The sequence below is a fragment of the Chiloscyllium plagiosum genome, chromosome 17, assembly GCF_004010195.1.
Source record: "Chiloscyllium plagiosum isolate BGI_BamShark_2017 chromosome 17, ASM401019v2, whole genome shotgun sequence".
NCBI classification, from domain to species: Eukaryota; Metazoa; Chordata; class Chondrichthyes; order Orectolobiformes; family Hemiscylliidae; genus Chiloscyllium; species Chiloscyllium plagiosum.
Window position 1 is genome coordinate 55,817,524 of NC_057726.1, and position 24,051 is coordinate 55,841,574.

Below are 24,051 nucleotides of genomic sequence, written 5' to 3' on the forward strand. Positions count from 1 at the left end.
GCACACATTTATGAGGAGCTTTGCACAATTTAAGCACTATAATGATGTGCAGAAAACTAAAATTAAAGAGATGACAAATGACTGTCTTGTTCATTAATGATCATTTCCTTTCAGACTATGTACATTGGGTAAATTGAATAACTTGTAATTGCAAATTTATAGTGCATTCAATTTTGTTTTATGATAAAGGGAATATCTGTAGAAATGCAATTGTACTTAATGTGCTGACTGGCTTTCCATAGTAATGTAGCATCTAATGCTGTGGAAGGGCCTGTATGAGCAATTTCTGACAGCTATTAAACACATCACTTGTAACATTATTGTGCTTTCAACAAAAGCCATTTCTTACATTGCCACCTTGCATTTACTGCACACTTTGAATACACAAAATAATAGAGGGGTGAATTTGGGAGCAACCTATAAGAAGGAATCTAGTGATCCAGACAAGGAACAACAGGTGTGTCCCGTTTTTTCGGATCTAATAAAGGCTTGGTGCATTGAAGGCTATCAATCGCTATCGTTTGAGAGCGTTGATATTTTCAGAGTGTCTCTTGCGCATGTCAAAATGCAAGTTATTTTTTGCATCTCTTAATCAATGTCAGTTTTGTGCTGTTGTAACTTACAAGGGTCAAGTGGTGTTTGTTTTGTGCAGAAATTTGATGATACTAATGCAGATTAAAGAGAACACTGCCTATGACTGATTGATTAATAGGAAACACACTGATTGAGGCATCTGAGATTAAGAATTGTCTCATTGTTTCCTGGCATGTACAATAATGAACAATAGAAACTGTTTCCATTGTCACTGGACATTTTGGTTGGTTTTAAGTGCATCACTTATGTAGCGATTGTAATGAGATCAGCCAGGTGGATTCAGAGTATGAGTTCCCTGACTGGGGCTGTTAATCTGGGTCCAATCAGGAGCCCTCGCTGACACATAAGGAGTGTCAGACATCTTGTTCCCTCAGAGCTGGCTTTGCGAGAGCTAGATCAGTGTCTAGGACTCACCACATGTAAATAAAGGGTGACTTGTTTACAGGATGTAGGCATCTGGAGTAATTTCCGTGATGATAAAAGAAAAGCATGCCCCTGAAGAAACTTGCTTGTAATAGTCATCTTTCAGTTGGGGTAAACATTTCTGGCATCATGCTGTTATTTGGGAAACCTGACTCATTTGATCCTGCCAGATTCTGGGCCCAATATGTGGAAAGCATGTATTATTTTCTTCTGGGCAAGTGGCATGAGGGCAGATGAAAAGCAACAAGTAATTCTGACTGCCTGCGGATCTGCAGCTTTTTAGCTTATCAGGGGACTAACTTTCCTTGAGGCACCAGATACTAAAACATTTCAAGGGTTCATGGATTTAGCTAAGGATTATCACCCCCAAGCCTCCTCTAATTCAGATATGCTATCGGTTTTACTCAGCAATTTGAGAACCGGGGAATCAGTTTTGGGATTTTTGAAAAGTTAAGATGACTGGCAAAGGCATGTGACTTTTGTTTAACCCTTAATGAGAGGCTTTTTGTGTGTGGAATTAATGATGCAACCATGCAAAAGCACTGACTAGCTGAAGCTCAACTGGACTTCAAATAAGCACAACAACTGGCTTTATCGTTGGAAAATGCAGCAAGTGGAGCAGATGAGCTACAGGGTATTCGGATGGAGGTGGATATCCTTGCCAGTCTGACTGAGCTTGGGGAACACCACTTGAGGAAAGTCATTGCACAGCCTCACTCAGGACATATCCTGAACAGAGGAACTCTAGATCAGCCCACAGCCCAAACCCAAGCCTTAGTCAGACAGTCAAAATTTTCTCCAGGATCTGGGCCAGCAAGCCACTGTAATTGTTGCCAGTATGTGGACATGAGACAGCAAAAGAATCTCACTGGACCTAAATTCAGTAAGAGAACTCAAAGGCTGGTATCTAGAAGGGTGAACCCCCTAGAAAGCCCACCTACATCTAGTTTGGAACAGTTAAATTGCTTAGCAACGTCCAAATCAGAACCAATCAAAATGAACGTCTGGTTAAATGGTCACCTGGTTCTAATGAAACGCTATACTGGCGCAGCCATTTCAGTGATCGCAAATCCAGTCTTTAATAAAGTTCGCTCTGGACTCGAACCCTTAAGTTTGCACGACCATGTCGAGACTGAGAACCTATACTGGAGGAACCATTACAGGTTAAGGGTCCGGTATCTTTGCGAAGCAGCTGTTTCAGTTCCCACTGATTGGAATAAAAGGCTTGGGCACAAGAGTGATGGGATGGAATTGATCGCAAGATTCACCCTTGGTTGGCTGCCTGAGTGAAGTCCAAATTAAATACCCAGACGTTTTGCTGGAAGGTCTATGGATTATTAAAGGGCCAAGGCCACCTTGCATATTAACCAGGAAGTAATTCCATAATTCTGCAAGGCCCGCCCAGTGCCATTTGCCTTATGGACAAAAGTGGAGTTGGAAATCAGGAGCCTGGAAAGCAAAGGAATCTTCACTTCTTGCAGCTGGCAAAATACCCAGTCCCTCACATCGAGGATTTATTCGCAAAAGTGTCGGGGGAGGCTGTCCTTCACAAAGCTGGTCATTAGCCATGCATACATGTAATTGCGATTAGAGGAGGATTTCCAGAGGTATGCTACAATTAATACCCGTAAGTACAAAAGCCATTTAGGGTTCCATCAGCCTGAGCAATCTTTCAGCAGAACATTTTGCAAAGTCTACCCCAGGTCACCATTTATCTAGATGACGTGATAATGACAGGAAAGATCAATAAAGAGCACTTAGAGGATTCGGACATAGCCCTTAGATGTTTCTTCCAGGTGGGCATACACCTTGGAAAGGAAAAAATGTGTGTTCCAGGCACCCCAAGGGACCTACTTGGGCTACAGATTCAACAAGACAGAGATACACTTGCTGGAAGATAAAGCGAGCTTAGGGTCTTTCCCCGGGTGTACTATTACGGAAAGTTCACACATAACCTGGCCTCCATCCTGGCACTTTTGTGTTAACTCTTTAAAAAAGGGTCAGCCATGGAAATGGTTGCATAGCCAAGCCATAGCTTTCAGAGAAGTGACAAAATAGCTATTGTCAATTTAATCAGTGTCAAGCACTCTCTATGTGTAAGTAAAGGGTACAGGACACTGGCCTCTCTGGAATTAATTCAACTTGTCAGTCTGAATAGCAACCATTAGTGGAGCTCCAACCGTTTTAATAGTTGATGATAAAACTGCAAGTTAATCCAGAAATATCCATCAGTTCATGACCAGGAAACCTACAACTGAACTACTTGGGTTCTTTAGATGCCAGATGGAGAAGGACTTAGACTGAGAATTCAGGCTATATGGCTCCACAGTTAAAACTTTGCTGAGCGTATAACAGAATTGTGTGTAAACAGCAGGTGAAGCGCCAAAGAAACTCCAAGACTAAATTATAAAGTAAATTTGTCCACCAATTTATTTACTGGAGTCAATCATGAACCCACTCCTCAGGCAAAAAGGTGAAGATTCTCTGGTACATGCACAAGAGAAACATTATCATCTTAATTTTATCTACTTTTACACTCCAGGTCTTCAAAATCAAAACTACCTAAAATATAATGATTTTTCAGGAATTCACAAGCCACCTTGTAGATTTCTATCAAATTGTGCATCATTTCCTAAACCAAAGAACAATACAGCACAGGAACAGGCCCTTCGGCCCTCCAATACTGCATCGACACATTTTGCCCTTATGTTCCAAAACTGTCTTCACTTACAGAACTTGTATCCCTCTATTCCCTTCTGGTTCACGTATACGTCCAGCTTCTTGAATGTTGCTGCTGTGTCTGCTTCCAGCACCTCCTCTGGCAACACATTCCAGGCATTCACCAATCTGTGTGTGAAGAGCTTGCCTTGCACATTTCTTTTAATCGTGCCCCCCCCGCCCCTGCCCCCGCCCCCACCCCCCTTTGAACCTGCATCCCCCCAGTAATTGACCCTCCTACCCTGGGAAAAAGCCTCATACTTGCCATTCTATCCATGCTATTCACAATCTTTTAAGCATCTATCAGGTCACCTCTCAACCTTTCTTCATAACTAAGGGACAGGATTTTACATGTGCTTGGAAAAACAAGGACTGATTAGGGATGGTGAGCATGGCTTTGTGCTTGGGAAATTATCTCTCACAAACTTGATTGAGGTTTTGAAGAAGAAACAAAGAGGATTGATGAGGACAGAGCAGTGGATATGATCTAAATGGACTTCAGTAAGGCATTTGACAAGGTTTGCCATGGGACACTCTTTAGCAAGGTTAGATCTCATGGAATACAGGGAGAACTAGCCATTTGGATACAGAACTGGCTCAAAGGTAGAAGACAGAGGGTGGTGGTGGAGGGTTGTTTTTCAGACTGGAGGCCTGTGACCAGTGAAGTGCCACAAGGATCGGTGCTGGGTCCTCTACTTTTCGTCATATATAAGTGATTTGGACATGAACATAGGAGATATAATTAGTTTGTAGATGACACTAAAATTGGAGGTGTAGAAAGTTATCTTTCTTGATCAGATGGACCAATGGACTGAGGAGTGGCAGATGGAGTTTAATTTAGATAAATGTGAGGTGCTGCATTTTGGGAAAGCAAATCTTAGCAGGACTTATACACTTAATGGTAAGGTCCTAGGGAGTGTTGCTGAAAAAAGACCTTGGAGTGCAGGTTCATAGCCTCTTGAAAGTAAAGTTGCAGGTAAATAAGATAGTGAACAAGGTATTTGGTATGCTTTCCTTTATTGGTCAGACCATTGAGTTGGGAGGTCATGTTGCGGCTGTACAGGACATTGGTTAGGCCACGTTTGGAATATTGCATGCAATTCTGGTCTATTTCCTATGGGAATGATGTTGTGAAACTTGAAAGGGTTCAGAAAAGCTTTACATGTTGCCAGGGTTGGAGCATTTGAGCTGTAGGGAGAGGCTTAATAGGCTGGAGCTGTTTTCCTGGAGCGTCGGAGGCTGAAGGGTGACTTATCAAGGTTTATAAAATCATGAGGGGCATGGGTATGATAAATAGACAAAGTCTCTTCCCGGGGTGGGGGAATTCAGAACGAGAGGGCATAGGTTTAGGGTGAGAGGGGAAAAATATAAAAGGGGCCTAACAGGCAATGTTTTCATGCAAAGGGTGGTACGTAAAAAGCTGACAGAGGAAGTGGTGAAAGCTGGTACAATTACAGCATTTAAAACACATCTGGATGGGTGTATGAATAGGAAGGGTTTAGAGGGATATGAGCCAAATGCTGGCAAATGGGAATAGATTAATTTAGGATATCTGGTCAGTGCGGACGAGTTGGACCAAAAAGTCTGTTTCCGTGCTGTACATCTGTATGACTCTATAACTGAACTCCCCCACACCAGGCAACATTCTGATAAACCTTTTCTATACTCTCTCTAAAGTATTCACATTCTACTGATAGTGTGGTGACCAGAACTGTACACAAATTTCCATGTGTGGCCTAACTATGGGCGGCACGGTCGCACAGTGGTTAGCACTGCTGCCTCACAGCGCCAGAGACCCGGGTTCAATTCCCGCCTCAGGCGACTGACTGTATGGAGTTTGCACGTTCTCCCTGTGTCTGCGTGGGTTTCCTCCGGGTGCTCCGGTTTCCTCCCACAGTCCAAAGATGTGCAGGTCAGGTGAATTGGCCATGCTAAATTGCCCGTAGTGTTAGGTAAAGGGTAAATGTAGGGGTATGGGTGGGTTGCGCTTTGGCGGGGCGGTGTAGACTTGTTGGGCCGAAGGGCCTGTTTCCACACTGTAAGTAATCTAATCTAATCTAATCTAATCTAAACTAATCTAAACTAAAGGTTTATAAAACAGCAGCATAAGTTGCCTAACCTTTTACTGAATGCCTCTTCCAATGAAGGCGAGCATGCCATTGGCCTAATTTACTACCTTATCTACCTGTGCTGCTTTCTTCTGATCTGTGGACCTGAACACTCAGACCCCTCTGCATATTAATACTCCTAAGGGTTCTGCCATTCACAGTATAAATTCCACCTGGACTTGACCTTCGAAAATGCATCATCTAGCATTTGTCCAGATTAAGTCCCACCTGCCATTTTTCTGCCCATACCTCCAACTGATCTATATCCTGCTGTATCCTCTGACAATCCTCCTCACTATCCACAACCCCAATCTTTGTACTGTCCACAAACTTACTAATTAGACCAGCTATGTTTTCCTCCAAAATATTTATGTAGATCACAAAACCAGTGAACTGCTGACAAATCTCAGTTCTAGGAATCCTCTTTCAAGAACTATCTGCTTTAATTCTGTCTTCCTGTTACAAATTGTGCCTTTTGACAAGCTTAGGAACTGACAGTATAGGAAATCACTGCATGTAACTGAACCCAATCGCTCCTGCTGCACCACACTTGACAACATGACATGTCACGGAGGACTGTTGTTATCATAGAAATTGTTTAAACAATTGGAGCCAGAGAGATTTGGAGAAGCCAGAGTTCCACAGGACAGTATTAGCACTTATTAGATGGATAGGTTATTAACAGGCAATATCCTCAACCTTGGTTTAAAAATAATGATACCATTAAAATACTTGGCAGAACTGACTGATTGTAGGGAGGTGATGCTGAAGCGATTCCTCTGGCAACTGCTTTTTCTTGTTTCTTTCACTGTGACTGATGATAAACATTCTTGACAGCATAATATATTCAAAATATCCAATGTTTTACAATGGGCTTTGATGTGAACAATGTGACTGTTTTAGTTGCATGGTGCATTACATAATATAGACGATGAATATTGATAGGTTGGCCTTTCCTTTCTGCATTAAAATTATTTCTTCGGTGAGAAGATATGTATTACAACAACTTAGATTTATGTAGCATCTTTAACATATTAAAACATCCCAAGGCACTTCACAGGAGCATTATCAAACAAGAATGAAACCAAGCAATATAAGGTTATATTAAGTCAGGGGAACAAAAGGTTGGGCTTGGTTTTATAGCTAGGGAGTAAGGTAGAGATGAAGTGTAAGGACAGAATGCCACTGCTCAGAATTTAAGCAAGCCAGGGCACGACATTGATGGAGATTCTCAGGAAATCAGAACTAAATTAGTACAGACATTAGTGTTGCACAGCAGCAGGAGATGGGGATTAACAAAGTCATAGAGGAATTTGGAAACAAAATTGAGAATTAGGTATGTCAGAGACCACAGGGGTGATAGTGAAAGGTACTCGCTGCAAGTTAAGACACTGACATCAGATGGATGACCTTGAGCTTATGAGGTGTAGAATATGGGACTTCATCCAGGAGTGTATTGGAATAGGCAAGTCTTGAGGTAACAAAGGCAAAGGTCATGGGCTCAGCAGCAAGTAGGCGGAACAGGGGCAAAGTCTAATGATATCACATAGATGTCAATAAGCAGTCTTCGTAATGGCATGAATATGAGGTCAAAAATTCAACTTTAACTCAAATATGATGCAAAGGGCATGAGCAGACAGAGCTCATCTCAGACATTTCTAGAGATAGGTTTGGAATTGGTAGCTAGGAAATGGAGTACGGAGTGGGAATCGAAAACAGCAGCTTCGTACTTGCCAATATTTCATTGAAGAAAATTTCTGCTTAGCCAATACTGGATGTCAGATTAGCAGTTTGATAATTTAGCAACAGAAGTAGAATCAACAGAGGTGGTAGGGGGAGTGGTGGTGGAGCTGGGTGCCGACGTATGTGGAAGTTAACACTATAGTCTTGGACAATGTCACAGAGAGATTGCACGTGGATGGGAAACAGGTGGGAGCCAAGAATAGATCTTTGGGGAGAATGAGAAGGAATGACTGGGGATGAAAAGACATTGACAGATAGGTAAGGATAGAATAAGATCAAAGGAGACCTACCCAGCTCGATGACAATGGAGAGTTGTTCAGGAGGAAGATGTGGTCAACCAGAATGAAAAGGACAATGGGTTATGTCCTTGGTCACTAGTCACATCAGGTAAGGTTTTACACTTGAGGAAACTCTCCAATTTATGAAACCATGTTCTTCTTTCACAATAACTTTTCACGCTGCTCTTTTAATTCCAAGTCACCCATTTTGTGCTTTCAAGTCCTAAAAACTTACAGACGTACAAGACTTGATACAGCTTTACAGATAAATTTCCTAAATGCTCATGATTTTGCTGTGTTAATTGTTGGTGCAAATACTTAGTCCAAATATGTGTTAATGTGAACGCATGATCAGTCCTTGAACCAGTGTTACTGACAGTAGAACGTCAAGACGTTTTCCTGGTTTCCTCGGATTAGGAGGACAGGAGGATGCAGGTCCTGAGAAAGGGTCTCCAGCCATGCCAGGTACAGTGTGCTCGAGCATGTATCCTTTCTTGCGACAGGCATTGTACTGAAAAGATAGAACCACTTTATCACATTTCACTCAACAGAAACCCACCAATGTCAAATAATAAATATGTTCCTTTTGAGAATTCCAGGGCATCAAGACAAAACTAATATCCTTGATGTATCTTAAATACACAATCTCACTATTGTCATTAATTCCTTCATTTTAAAAAACATTTTGAAGCACTATTTTAAATTTAACATACTTAAATTTGCAGGTGTATGACAAGAAAGGGAAGCAATCTTCTGTGATAAGAAAGATTCCCATGGGCTATTGAGGGAGAGTGGTAGATATCTCTTAAACAAGCTTTTGTTAAGCCTCTTTGGGTAAGATATCCGGATGCACATAACGCAGGCAATTGAAATAAAAATTTAAACAATTATAACCACAATTTGGGAAATACCAAGAGAAGTATAAAATAGGAACAGACAGTGCCACTTTGTCACTGTTTGTTTTATTGACCAACTGAAAATTAAATCTAGTTAAAGTCAACTTTTCAATAACCTTTTAAATGTGTATATATAAATAGTTCAAAAGAGACATGTACAAATATGCTGTCATAACCTGAATTATTGAATTTCTATTTTTGGGTACCATAGCTTGATAAAATGTTAATGTACTTTCTTGAGATTTTAAGATATATAACTATGAATCTATAATGTTCATTATTATTTGAGAATGAGAGTTATAACATCAATTAAATTTTTCAGATAGTTAATCAGATACTTTTAAATAACTGGCATCTATCTTGTAGCTATACATTATGAAAATAAATTAGGCATGCATTTTGAAATAAAATTCATTCATTTCACTAAATACCTAGCTCATTTCTACAATTTTTGTAAATGTAAGTGTTTGGTACACAAATCTGATGACTGGAGCATTGCAATATCCAGGGGCAAGGATAACAATGATCTGAGCTGGAGATTACACACAATTTATACTTACACAACTACAAGCGCAGCATCACGGAAGCAATCCAACAAGATCTCGTTCAGTTGCACTTGTCTGAGTGACTGCAGGCAACACATTAACATTATCAAATTCTCACTCAACAATTTAACAACATCCAAAGATGTGCAGGTCTGGTGAATTGGCCATGCTAAATTGCCCTTAGTGTTAGGTGCATTAGTCAGAGGGAACGAAGTCTGGGTGGGTTACTCTTCGGAGGGTCAGTGTGGACTGGTTGGGCCGAAGGGCCCGTTTCCACACTAGGGAGAATCTAACCTAATCTAAATTTTCACGTATTTTAATTATACAGCAACAATTTAACATATAATCCAGATCCATGAACATGCATGATTTGGAGGTATCAGTGTTGGACTGGGGTGTCCAAAGTTAAAAATCACACAGCATCAGGTTATAGTCCAACAGGTTTATTTGAAAGCACTAGCTTTTGGAGCGCTGCTCCTTCATCAGGTGGTTGTGGAGTATAAGATCGTAAGACACAGAATTTATAGCAAACGTTTACAGTGTGATGCAACACTGTAGGGTGGATTCATAATTGCAGAATTTCATTTAATTTTGCTCAAAAACTGCATGAATCCATGTACGATTCTGTAAATCCCATTTTTTTAAGAAACAAAATCAGTCTGAACATTGGGACAGAGATAGACAGACTTTAACCTTACACCTTCAATGCCTTGTCTGGATCAACATGGCACCTATTGTTAAAGTTCACTTGAGAATGTAACTTTAAAAACGTTCTGGGATTTACATAGAATGACCATGTTGGTCTCAGTCCTTCCCTAAAAGATGAGAAACTTAAACAATTGAAGTCTTTTTCAATATATCATTTCAGATGCATCACACTGTAAACTTTTGCTATAAATTCTGTGTCTTACGATCTAATACCCCACAACCAACTGAAGGAGCAGTGCTATGAAAGCTAGTGCTTCCAAATAAACCTGTTGGACTGTAACCTGGTGTTATGCGATTTTTAACCATGAACATACAGGATGCATAGATAAAGCAAAATAGAAAAACATGGGTCATACACAATAGTACAATAAGGAGGCTGAATTTAGGTTTACGCACTATTATCAGTCTAGTTACTATCAAACTGGCCCTCAAGCCATTCTAGTTCACAATGAAATCTCCAACCAGATCTTTACACGCTTTTGTCTGGTTCTTCTTAATCTCTTCATCTAAGATCTTCCAAGAACAATCTTTCCTGAGCTCCTTAACAATAGCTTCATCCTTGAAGCCATCATTCAGTCTGTAGGGAGCAATCAGATCTTCAAATCTCTAAGCTGCAACAAAGGAAGGGGGTTGAAAGAATGGCTTATGAAATAAAAGACGTAAAACTAGAATCACTAGCATTTTATGTTGCAGAGTCTTATAAAGCTATCGCGTTTGTACTGCAGTGTTCCTTACTGTTCAGGACGTGGGCTCGTGTTGATATCTGGCAGGATATGTACCTCATGGAAACCAAGGCGGAATTTGTTTAAGAGAGTAATCATCCTAAAACACAGAGACAATTATTAATTCAGTATCTTCATCTGCTGAAGTTAAATTCATCAAGTTTTCTCTTTAATATTGACAATGAGACCTGAGTTGGGTGTGACATCAGGGAAACAAAAGTTGAGTCAGTTTACTTGCCAGCACTAGTCTGTCTTCCTCACAGGTGGAGTATAAAACTAAACATTCATGCTATTTATTGTGAAAAATTAATTTGTACTGATTGGCTCCTTCTAATTTCTGATTACTGTTTTTTGTTGCTCGCTAGGTATTTGTGAGAAATAGCAAGAACTTTCTTTCTGAAAATTACTGGAAGATAGTAGAGCCTAAGATTATTCACTGGTAGGAAACCCCTCAATACAATTACAGCAAATGTATGATTTGAAGTGCACAAATTTACATAAACCTTTAGACGGATAGATTGAAGAACAGACTTCAATTAATGGACTTGTACAGAATGAACCTTACGTATCCTAGAGATTAGTGTTAGCTGGAATCTACAGGACAAATGGAAGTTACTGCTAACAACCACAATTGGAGACAGGCCCTGGAGTCAGTAGCGATTTAGAGACAGGGTAAGGCAGACACAGATAGGGAATGGGGATAATAACAACATAAGATTTCTTATTCCCCAAGTAGGTGAAGACGGTGTTGTTGAAATTTAACCTGTGACTCAGAATGGACATCTGTTTCTTATATTTATAAAAAGCAAGATTAGAATTTGGATAATGAGATGCATTAGGTATAAAAGTATTCAATTTTTCAGTATTCTTTAGAGTCTTATTGTAGTCTAACTGGAGTGATGCATTGCTCAAATAAAACAATAGTAAACTTGTACTCAGTCTCCAGTGGTCAATTATAAGCAGTTACCTCAATATAGCTAGAACATAAGAATATAGAACTAGAATCAGGCAAGTCAGCTCCTTGAGCTTGCTCTGCCATTTAATACAATCTAGCTGATCTCATCTCAAACTCAACTCCACGTTCCTGTCGTTCTTTACAACCCTTCAACCTATTACTAATTAAAATGTCTATCCTTAAATTCCCTCAATGTCCCAGCATCTAACTCTGGAGTAGGGAATTCCACATGTTCACAATCCTTTGAGAGAAGTAATTTTTTTCTCATCTGTATTTTTGGTCTGTTACCCCTTTTCCCAAAAGTACAACCTCTTGTTCTAGATTTCCTAACATGAGGAAACATCCTTTCTATGTCAACTCTGTCAATCTCGTATTGCATCTTGTAAACCTAAAGCATAAACACACCTGCATTATGATGTGTGCAAAAATAAAGTGATGACGACACTAAGATAGCAATTTTATTCAGAATGTATTCTTTCAGATACCTGCTAGTGTAATTGTTTTGGGTTTAATTTATTTTTTTTTGTAATACAATTGGGTGACATGCCATTAGATGACTGTTTCATTTACATGGGGGTAAAGGGGGTAGAGGCTTGGAAAGCTAAAAGGATATATTTTTCACATGCATCATCACTAAGGAGCGTAATTCACATTATTTGGGCTCACTAGAGATTTAGAAGTTCTCCTCTTCGCAGTAAGGAGACCGTCCATACAACATGGGACAGATGGATAGATATAGGAGCCTAAAACGAGGTGTCCATGAAGCATTATCAGCAGAGGCAGAAGAACTGTTTACCACTGCAGTCTGGAACATCAGAGTCTGGTACAACATGGGCATGGTCACATTATGGTTATGTTATGGACAAACAATCCAGAGAATTGACTTCAAATTCCAACATGGCAGGTGGAGACAACTTAACTCAATGAACTTTTAAAAATATACAACGCATAACTATTACCAAAAGTGATGACCTTCAAACTAATAAGCCATCTGGTTCACCAATGACGTTAGGGAAGGAAATTTGCAATTCATAGAATCCCTACAGTGTTAAAGCAGGCCATTCAGCCCTTTGCCCCTCCAAAGACCATCCCACCCAGACCCACCTCCTTACTCTATCCATATAATCCTGCATTTCCCATGGCTAATCCCCCAAGCCTGCACATCCCTGGACACTGTGGCAATTTAGCATGGTCATTCCCCCAACCTGCACATCTTTGGACTGACAGAAGAAAGTGGAGCACTTGGAGGAAACCCACACAGACACAGGGGAAATGTGCAGGCTGCACACAGACAGTCGCTGAGGCTGGAGTTGAACCCAGATCCTTTGCGCTGTGAGGCAGCAGTGCTAACCACTGAGCTAGCATGCCATGTCAATGTCGTCTATTTGTATGCCCAAATCAACAGCAATGTGCCTAACTCTTAACTGCCATCTGAAATTGACTAGCAAGCCAATCAACTGTTACAAGTGCATCTCCAGGGTTAATTAGGCATGGATAACAAATGCTGGTCTTGTCAATGACACCCATATCCATGATTCAATCATTGATCACCATAAAATTGAGCCATTAACCTTGTGAAAAAGAGACTGCACAATAATGATACAAATCAGAACTATCACAATGGGATGCTTGATAACAGACACATGAAAGTCCCCGCCTGATTCAAGTGTACTTATTCCTTCCTCTCCTTATCCATACGATTAATCTGACCTCCCACAAATACACGAACCTTGCAACTGCGCCACCTCTTGCGAGTGAGAAATATGGGATTGAGAGAGTAAGGCCTACAGTGTTGAAAACAAAAACAGATTAGTGCAATAGCAGTTGGCATGTTGGATTCCAATTCTGATCAGTCCTGGAATATTGTCGCAGCTGCATCAGTCTCTCTCCCTTCCTTTCCTATCTGCTTCTCACTGCGCCCATGCTGTTTCAATGACAATATTCACTGTGCTGTACCTCTAAACAACAGGAAGGAAGATCAGATTTCTCTCTCACTTCTGAGGGGGCCAGTTCAGAGTACCATTGAAAGTGACTCTGAAATGTCTAAGTGAGGAACAGGTATTCACCTACCTCCTGCCCATAGTCAACGAATGACATAGAACTGGAGGCAGACAGACAGAAGGAAGACGTAATTAATTAAATAGAGTAGATTTATACAAGAAAAGAGAAGACTGGAGAGATCAAACACAACCGACTCAGAAATGGAGGGCTTATGCCCGAAACGTCGATTCTCCTGTTCCCTGGATGCTGCCTGACCTGCAGCGCTTTTCCAGCAACACATTTTCAGCCCATACTACACTGACCTAACTTTCTCAATGGGAGATAGTGGGAACAACACAGAGACAGACTTAAACATAACTCTAATTCAGTGAGACAATTATGCAATACTTCATGAAAATTCAGTTACTCAATCCACAAAAGAACTTTCATGACCTTGTCATGCAAGAACAGAGAGGTTATGTTTGAGGAGCAGCAGAGACGTTTGCCTAGGCCACAGCTGGAGTACTGTGTGCAGTTCTGGTCACCACACTCTCAGAAGGATGCAGTTGCACTGGAGAGGATACAGAGATCATTCACTAGGATGTTGCCTGGGCTGGACCAGCTTAGATATGAAGAGAGGCTGGATAAACTCGGGTTGTGTTCTTTAGCCCAGAGAAGGCTGAGGGGGAATGTTTTGGGGGCATAACATTATGAGGGGCATGGACAGGGTGAACAAAAAGCAGCTGTTCCCCTTCGTTCAAGGATCATTAACAAAAGGGGGAAATTATCAGGTGAAAGTCAGAAGGTTGAGAGGGGGTTTGAGGAAAAATGTTTTAACCCGGAGGGTGGTGGGAAACCTGGAGAGTAGTTGAGGCAGGAAACCTCTCAATCTTCAAGATTTGGGATTTACAAATGTCCAACTTACAAGCGCCCTTAAACAGGGGTATAAATTTTAATATTCCACATGAAAACATTTCCTGTATTTACAAATGGTTGCTTTATTTTATCTTGCACTGTGTTCCGACTTGCATAGAAATCAACTTGGGAATGAAATTTGTTTCAACCTGGGGGTTACCAGTACTCAGATCAACTAGAAATGTCATAATATTCGAGACTATGGGCCAAATGCTGGTCAGTGGGACGAATGTAGATTTGGAGAAGTTTTATTTGGTGCAGACTCCCAAAGGGTGTCTTCTGTATTGTACAAGTCAGTGATTCTTAGAATATCCCACAGCACAGTACAGGGTCAATGAATTATTTTATGAATTGTTATCACTATTGTAATGTTGGAATAATTGCAGTCAAATTGTGATAGTGAGCTCTCACATATAGCAATGACTTGGTGACAGGTTTGAGGATTAAATATTAGCCAGAATACCAGGAATAAGTCTCCTGTTCTTATTTGAAAGAGTTTTGCAGCATTTTTTTACGGTCACCTTAGAAAGCAATGATTTACCATTTCAGCTGAAAGCTTTGCAGTCACAGTCATCCTGCAGTACTGTGTAATAGTGTCTAGAGTGGTACTTGAACCAGTGAACCTATGACAATGCAACCACTGAGTCATGGCTGCCTTCTGATCACCAGTAGCAGCAAACAGCAAGGAACACAATCAGGAGAATGTCTGTCATAATGCTGACCTTTCACCTACTCCTCTTCTTCAAGTTGTAGGTACAATTTCCAATTAAGAACAGTTAATGGCAGATTAAATGTGCAGCTATCTAATTTGGAGTAAACAAGCCATATCGTAGGTGGAAATTTGTTGTAATGTTGTTTCTCACTAAAACTGATGGAATATTTATGATAAGAGCGAAACTTACTCAAAAACAATTAAACTTATTAAAACACAAATTCACTGTCTGTCCTCTCCTCTGTTGTTCTTGCCTATCATTCTATGCCTTTTGATGTATCTGTGTGTCCCGTCAGCTGATGTATCGCTATCTCTCACTTTTAACCCACTTGTGTCCAGGCGATAATGCTGGCTGCACTCAAACTGCACTCAGCAGTAGTATTTGGAAAGCCCTAGCAAGCAGATGGTGTACACTGTGCCAAACAGCATGGCCTGAGAATGGAGGAGGTCGGGGGGAGGGGGACTTCTCATCATTAAGTAGCTGGAAATTGAGAGCTGAAAAGCCAGCTTTTATACAGATCTGATGTGTCTGCTTGACAGCTCCGGAGGCTTTTTAAAAGCCAGTCCTTCAGGTCAGTTTCTGTGACTGCTGTTGCATCTTCCAAACTTCAGACATTCATGGGCACAATTTTTTTTTTAATGGTGTGCGCCCAGCCCCACCCCAGAAATCCAGATAGTCACCCAAAGGTCATTTATAACAGTTCCTTCTGGCAGTAACTATCAGAGTACTTTGGGTTGAAAAATGGTAAAGTGAGATGCTGGAACCATTTTGGAGCCAATTGCAAGTTTTCTCTGCATTGGGGAGGGAAGAGCAGGGCCACTTTGGAGGTTTAGGCCTACAAATGTTAATACTGTTACCCTTCTCAAAATTCTCGAGTTTAAAACAGCACCTAAATAGCAGCTAATATTTTCATCAGGCCCTGAAGCAAGGACAATTCTGCTGACATGCTGCCATTGACGTATCTGATGCTTGATAATCTTAGGCCTCATCAAAATACATGTGACAAAGTAAAAACCGAGAGTGGTGCAAAGCAGAACGCTGACTCACTATCGTCCATTTTATTGGGTGAGGCACTTTAGCAAGGACATGAAAGCATTAAGAGGATGTGTGGAAAACATGCACAAAATTAGCTCCAAAAAGCAGGAATTTCAGTTATGAGGTTAGGATGGAGAAATTATAACTGTTTTCCTTATAAGAAAGAAAGGAGAGGAGGTTTGCTAGAGATATTCAAAATCATGAGGGATCTGCATAGAGTAGATAGGGAGAATTTAGAATTAGCTCACATGAGTACAGTGAAATGTTTACAAGTCACCTTAGATACAAAGCTACCCAGATACAGATTCTTAAGTGCAAATTTTTCAAAAGAAAATTAGAGAAATAAAGTAAATCAAAACTCCAGCATGAGAGATCATAGATAGAAATTTGAAAAATAAAGCAAGAAGAAGTTCAGAATAACAGTCCTTCCAACCCATTCCATACCAGGCATTGGCATTGAAGCTGGAGTCAGAGTCCATACTGAGGTCAGGATATCACCAATGTCGCCCAAGAGCAGGAGGCAAGAACAAAGGAGGAGAAAAAAAAACATGAAAAGGGAAAAAATAAATTTTTTAAAAACATTGCAGACATGCTCTGGCTGAAGAGGCAAACCCCACTGCCACCTTGGAGAAATATCCCATGTGAAAGGATAGAGAACGAATAATCACTGAAAGAAACAGTAAGGTGATGGGAGGAAAACATTTTCACACAGTGAGTTAACAGGGTCTGGAATACACTGTGATCAGGCTTTGCAGAATTGCCAAGACAGGAGTGCATAATGGACTCAGAGTGAATCCGTGACCTGTTTTACACTACATATAATTGTCAAGAGTCTTTTCTACTGAGTTTAATTTTGTCGACTTATTTACAATTTCAAGGGTTATTTGAAGTCTCATGGTAAAATTTGTTGTGTACGAGATACTGGAGTGAGAAGCAGCAGTGTATTCAGACTTGCTGATCAAGAAAGCAGATACAAGTGGGACACTCAATCTTTGTCCTCTCGCCCATTGCAAAGAGACACCCGAGGGCTCCAACTGAGTGTGAAGACCTCTGTTTTTTTTTTTGAGTTTCACTAAATTGCTTGAAATCAGTTGATCTTTCTACTCTGCAAGGTTACTGATAAAATAGAATTCAGTTGCACCCATCTACAAAATAGTGATATTGAATAACATGCACATACCAGGCAGGAGAAAGTCTTCTAGACTCTGTTGTTTTTCTGCGTTGCAAGTACGGATAACAAACCTTTGCCTCAAATATGAATTTACTATAAACGTGCACACATGGTGGAATGTGCAGAAAATATTAATGAACAAGTGACCAAAATCAATGTTACTGTTTACAGAGTGCTAGAAATAATTAATGGAATATTTTCCTATCAAATTAACAATATTGCATGAGGAAATTAAAATAAAATTTGTACCTTCTGCATTGTTTAATAGTCAGGGTGAGATCAGCTATAGTGTGCTGTTATAGACCAGGCCAGACCCCCTCAAAATGTATTAAGATGATCGCCCAGACCCTAACTTATGTAGTTGTTTTAGGCAGATGTAAGGTGGATGCAGCTAGTCAAACCACTTGGGTTTCATATAAAACAGAATTTATTTACACACCACCGAATTAAACACAAACAAAAGAAAATAGAACTTAGAATAACAAATATTTGAAAACCTGACCGACACAATATCCTCCGCAACTTAAAGAGCTGTTCAGATTTCCTGCAAAATTCCATAAACACATCCCTTGGCAAAAGGTAAATTTAAACACGGGTTCTTACATGAGAGATGTGAGAAATGTAAGAGTGCACGCGAGAGAGAGCGCGCGAGAGAGAGAGAGAGCGCGAGAGAGAGAGCGAAGAGAGCGAGCGAGCGCGAGAGAGAGAGCGAGCGAGCGCGAGAGAGAGCGAGCACGAGAGAGCAACACACACATATAAACATTAGTTGAATCAGGGAACCTTTTTACCCCAGCAGCTTCGAACAGACTGCTTGCTAAAACCAAACCAAACTAAACTAGAAAAATCTCTGAACTGGTAGAATAGGCCACTCCCCTTTCATTGTACCACTGTTTTAAACAAAACCTGTTCGCCATTAGTAAGTTCCAACTCCCAGACAAATCGGAACCTCTGCCTTTTACAACCCGTCTTGAAAAAAAAACCAAGGACAACATAATCTTGTTAAAGGAGCAGCATCATCACAGTACACACAATTCAATACTGCATTCTATCAGTACAGCTGCTGATATTAGCCACTCATGCTGTAGATATTTTCTAATCAACTTGTTCAGAGATGTTATGTTATTACACACGTTTGTATGTAAACCAGATGACAACAATGGACATTTCATTTACCAGGACCTTTCTGCAATTGTTTTGGGAACTGCTTGACGAATCTTGAAAGGGGGACATGGAAGAGAAGGAGCAGAGAATAAGGGGCCTGGACACAAGAGAAACAGCATGACCTCAAATGTTTCTCCTTGCAGCAAGATCTGCTGCCGAACAAAAACCACGACAGCTAAGAAGATGGGATATTCTTCTGAAGAGAGATATGTAAGGCCAAGTGACACCTTACCTTTATAAAATCATAGGAATAGAAATTTAGGGCCCAGGGCTAATGCTGTGGGGACACAGGCTTAAATCCCACCACAGATAATTTGTAACCGGAATACAATCAATAAATCTGGAATTAAAACGGGTCTAATACTAATCATAAAACCATTGCCAATTGCTGTAAAAACCTGATTCACCAATGTTCTTCAGAGAAGGAAATGTCATCCTCAGCTGACCTGACCCCAGGCACACAGCAATGGGATTTTCTCTTAATTCCCCTCTGAAATGGCCTAGCCAACCATTCAGCTGTATCATTTGCTAAAGGAAATGAAACCAGGCACACATCAGACAAAAGACCAGGCTGAAGCGTTCGCAGCAATCCTCAGCCAGAAGTGCTTAGAGGATGATCCACCTCAGTCTTCAGCTAATTCAATTCACTCCATGTAATATCAAGAAACAGTTGGAGGCACTGGATAGTGCAAAGGTTACGGGCCCTGACAACATTCCTGCTATTGCACTGAAGACTTGTGCTCCAGAACTTGCTGCTCCCCTAGCCAAGCTGTTCCAGTACAGTTACAACACTAGCATCTACTCAACAATATGGAACATTGCCCAGGTATGTCCTGTACACAAAATGTAGGAGAAACTTCTGCCTTTAGTCAACTCTTGATCAATGAAGTGTTGGAAGGTGACATCAACAGTGCTATCAAGCAGCACTTGCTGAACAGTAACCTGCTCAGTGATGTCCAGTTTGGGTTCTGCCAGGGCCACTCAGCTCCTGACCTCATTACAGCCTTGGTTCAAACATGGATGAAAGAGCTGAATTCCAGAGGGGAGGTGACAGTGACAGCTCTTGATAGCAGGGCTGCATTGACTGAGTGGTGGTAATCAAGGGCATCAATGGGAGCCATTGGGAACCAGGGAAATCTCTCCACTGACTGGAGTTATACCTGGCACATGGGAAGATGGTTGTAGTTGTTGGAGGCCAGTCAACTCAGCTCCAGGACATGTCTGCAAGAGTTCCTCAGGGTAGTGTCCTAGGTGGGAAATAATTCTGGAAGTCACTTCCTAACAGCACTGTGGGTGTACCTGTCCCCGTGGGCCACAGCAGATAAAGGCAGCACTCACCAATACATTCTCAAGGGCAATCAGGAATGGGCAATAAATGCTGGCCAAGCCAGCAACACCTACGTCTCATGAATAAAAAATATAATCCCAGAGTGGACGCTCACTTCTGTCAATGAGAAGAGGAGTTGGCTGTAGTTAATGTACTGTAGTTTATGACTTTTCCAACTGGAATAAACAATTTATCTCATTACGTTTTAACTAGTGTAGTTACAAAGGGTGACAAAGGAAAATCTGCAGCTCCTCCTTCTAGCTGTTACTCGTGAACAATTCAGAATGTTACCTCCGTCAAAGAGCCGATAGACGTCAATGGTCTTTTTGCCTTGCTCCAACTGGAAAATGGTACTGGTCTGCTGAGCAACAACGACTGTACTGGAGTCCACTAAAGCAAAAATAATGATGGCTTTTCTTTAAAACTGATCAGCATAGACAAGCGGCAGAACCATCATTCAGTACAATCTTAAATATTCCGCAGTGAACTGCCAGTATCTGGTCATAACTTCCCATTGCAGATGGCTTCAGTAATATTGTTTCAATGCACGTTTCTCCATTCCTCTCTTGAAGGGATGATATTATGCAAATAGCTGAGATTGTGCCAGACATCCTGATCTGGGGGAATGTAAGGTCACAAACCAAATGGGTGAAATGTAATATTGGCACTGGTTTGGGAAGCTGATGAGAGTTGCTTTGCTCTGGGAGGACTGATGATCCAAAGAGATCAGGCACCTACCTGAACAGGTTTCAGGTCCAGTCCAGCCCCAGAGGGGGGCAGCCTCTAGGTCCTAATGGTTTCTGCTAGAGGCCAAGGCTTTAATGCACGGAGATAAATCTTCTACTTTCTGGTCTTGTGGAGTGGAGGTTATGGGCAGAGAGAGGTCAGAGGATCACAGGCAAGGTCATGGCCATTTCCACCCCTTCCCCTTCAAATGTAGCAAATGGAGGCACCTCAACCCCACAACAACAGGCAGGATGCCCTGGTTCCTCAGTTGGACATCCCTCCCTTGTTTCACATGTCGAGAGGCAAATGCGTGTACCCACTGGCAGGTCGGGGCCCTTCATTGGCCACTAATTCACCAATCAAGTCTGTGGCCTCTCTCACCCAGAAAGGGGGTCAGTGTCTCTCCAGCAGGGGCAAGGACAGAATCCTAGCTCCTGACCTGAGTGCAGTGGAACCCCCAACTCCTCGAGATTTCGGCTATTGTGCCTTGATGTAGCCCAATGTCCCAAGCCTTGGTCTCGAGGGCCAATTATTCTAGTTTTCTGCCACTTTCTGCACCATCACCACAGCCAAGTGTTTTTATTCATAAACTTGGAGGAAAGAAGGGCCAATGCGTACAGTGTAGGACAGATCCACCAAGGTTAGAGGAAAGAAGGAACAGGGAAGTAAAATCTGGCAGTACTAACATGTGTGTATCTGTAGATTCTATAAGGAAAGAAAGCAAGGTGATCTAACGATAACATTGCAATCTATGAAAGATATTTCAGAGCCTAAAGATAGCACATTAAGCCTTGATTTTAATAGCAGCGAACATACAAGAATGAAATAATAAAGATAATATATTTTCAGCCTCCAACAGAAAAATTCAGAGAAGCATCAACCCTTAGCAGTATTGAGAAACATTATGATATGTGATCATTCAAGGCTTCAAATTCCATTTTCATTCCATCCATTATTAGTCTCTTTTTAAAAAAACTATAAATTCAATAATGTAAATAAAAGATAATCAACAAATAGTGGGCATGAGTAGGGAAATGGTCCTTCATGCACAATTAAAGAAACTCTCAAATACAGGAGCCCTGCAGTGACAGTGACTGTTGAAGGTTATCATAAAACAGTTGGAATATTGAATGAAGAATGCAATCAGAAATTTAAAAATGGATTGGAATTAGGATTGATGGAACAGAGGAGAGGAAGGATCAAGCCAGAGGCAGAAGAGGAGAATCAAAAATTCACATGGCAAATAAAGAAAGCACCTGGCAGTCAGTCAGAGACTGAATGGAGGGAACTGGGAGAGGTCCTAGAGGAATAGAATGATAAAAGGGAGAAATATGGAGTGGAGAGGTAGAACAGATGATAACACAGACCAAAAGGAGCAAGAAAGTGAACACCCGTGATCTAAGACTAACAAAGATACAGGAAGGGGAGACAAAGGCAGATAGATAAAATGTGATGCTGGTCTTTGATGAGATCATACTTCCACGTGCAGTTTGAGTTTCCATGCTGATAGGAAGACATACCGGCCTTCGAGGGGGTGGCATTATGCCTGGGATGAAAGAGTTGCCTTGTGAGGCAACTGAATAAAATAACCCTATCATTTGTGCAATTGAGTAAAAATGGGGGGTGATCTCACTGAGACATTCAAAATGACCAGAAGGCTCCGGAGGTTAGATGTTGACAGGTTACAGCTCCTGGGTACCAGGTTAAGCAATTAATTATTTAGCATGGAGATGAGGATATATTTCTGCTCACAGAAAGTTGTGAATATTTGGAATTCTCTCTCCCACAGAGCTTGTAGATGCTCAACCACAGAGTACATTCAAGGCTGAGATTAATATCAGTTTGGGTGGGATATATGGATCAAATGGGAAAGTTGACTCAGGCTGATGCTTAAACATTATTTTACAGAATGGTGAAGCAAGCTCAAGGCCATATGATTTACTTCTGATCCAATTTCTTATGCTTCATCACACAGTGTTTATTGCTGAAAAATTAATGAAATTGACAGCATCACAACCCACAGGTACTAGCTTTTGGGTCCAGAGTATATTATTGGAGTTAAAATGTCTGTCCCATACTCACCGTGTGCTTGCATCATTCTCAAAATATCGAAGCCCTGCTTCATTCTCATCACACATATGCCATAATTCAAGTCAAAAGAGTCACTATAATTCAAATACAGATGTTAACTATTGCACCAGAATTAATTCAAATTACCAAGAGCAACAGAGAATCCTATCACTTTGTTAACTATTGGTGGTGCAGAACCTTTAAGCAGAGACATTTCATTGTATCTCTTGTTAAACAGATTGATTTTTCACATGTTGATCTCGGCACAAAATAGCTTCCAGAGAGTTAAGGATTTTATTGAAAATCTATAAACCACAATCATCAGTTTCCACCTTTCCCTGTACAGAGGCTACTGAAGAAGAATCCAGCTTTTTTGTTTGTAAATCAACTATTCAGCGACACTATAACACACCTCTGGAGCAGGTGAGACTTAAACCCAGGTTTCCTAGCTCGGAGGTACGGACGCAACAACCATGTGCGGGGTTGCCAGGGGAGACCAGACGCGGAAGGGTGGAGAGCTGCCAGGTCCTCACTTCTCTCCACCTCCCACCTACATGAGCAGATACTGTCTTAAAAATGGTGATGTTAGTTTTGTCCTGCTGATAGTTGTGTTAAGTGACAGGAGACAGTGATGTGTATGTCTCATACTCTCCAGCAAGCATTTACCACAATTTAGCATTCGATGTTATACCTACATCCTCCTACAATAAGTGGTTAGCAAAGATCTAATTTTCAGTTCGTGACGCAATCTGTAATCTAGCCTGGAAAACCAAAAATATAACATCCTACATACCAGAATGTGACTAAACTCACAAAAACACTAAAATATCTAGAACACATCTTGAGACAAGCTCTCATCATCCACATTATTTAAAATCTCACATTACCTCTCCTTTTAAAATGATTTGCTTTTTGCACAATAATTGATATAGTAATTGGATACTCACTAGATAATGCTGATCAGATTGCCAGTTCCTTTTAAATCCAATCATGAGCACATTGGGCTCCATCCGCCCAAGACCTACAACCTATTAAACATGTAATATGATTCCTTTTAATATATATCAACAATTTTACATGATGGTTTGGAGTGGGAATCAGGAGTTAATTTAAACAAAGAGAACACAACGTCCTGTGGCAGTAGTGGTGTCAATACTCTCAGGAAGGAATGGATTAAACTGATATCTGTACATATGCAGTTAAATGCACAAACATGGAAGCTTGACTTTTCATTAGCAGTTTGACACAACTTGCATTGACTTG

At 40.9% G+C, this 24,051-nt stretch overlaps 1 protein-coding gene across 1 annotated transcript in view; it reads right to left on the bottom strand.

The window, feature by feature from the left end:
- Positions 1-6,154: 6,154 nt before the first annotated feature.
- The window catches only part of slc12a3 (solute carrier family 12 member 3), a 62,553-nt gene continuing 44,656 nt past the window's right edge, over positions 6,155-24,051 (bottom strand). The window contains 9 exon segments of the mRNA XM_043707535.1: positions 6,155-8,375; positions 9,321-9,388; positions 10,491-10,614; positions 10,616-10,624; positions 10,749-10,835; positions 13,367-13,448; positions 13,451-13,474; positions 20,284-20,382; positions 22,801-22,883. Coding sequence (XP_043563470.1) covers positions 8,234-8,375; positions 9,321-9,388; positions 10,491-10,614; positions 10,616-10,624; positions 10,749-10,835; positions 13,367-13,448; positions 13,451-13,474; positions 20,284-20,382; positions 22,801-22,883 — 718 coding nt within the window. The 3' untranslated portion in view covers positions 6,155-8,233.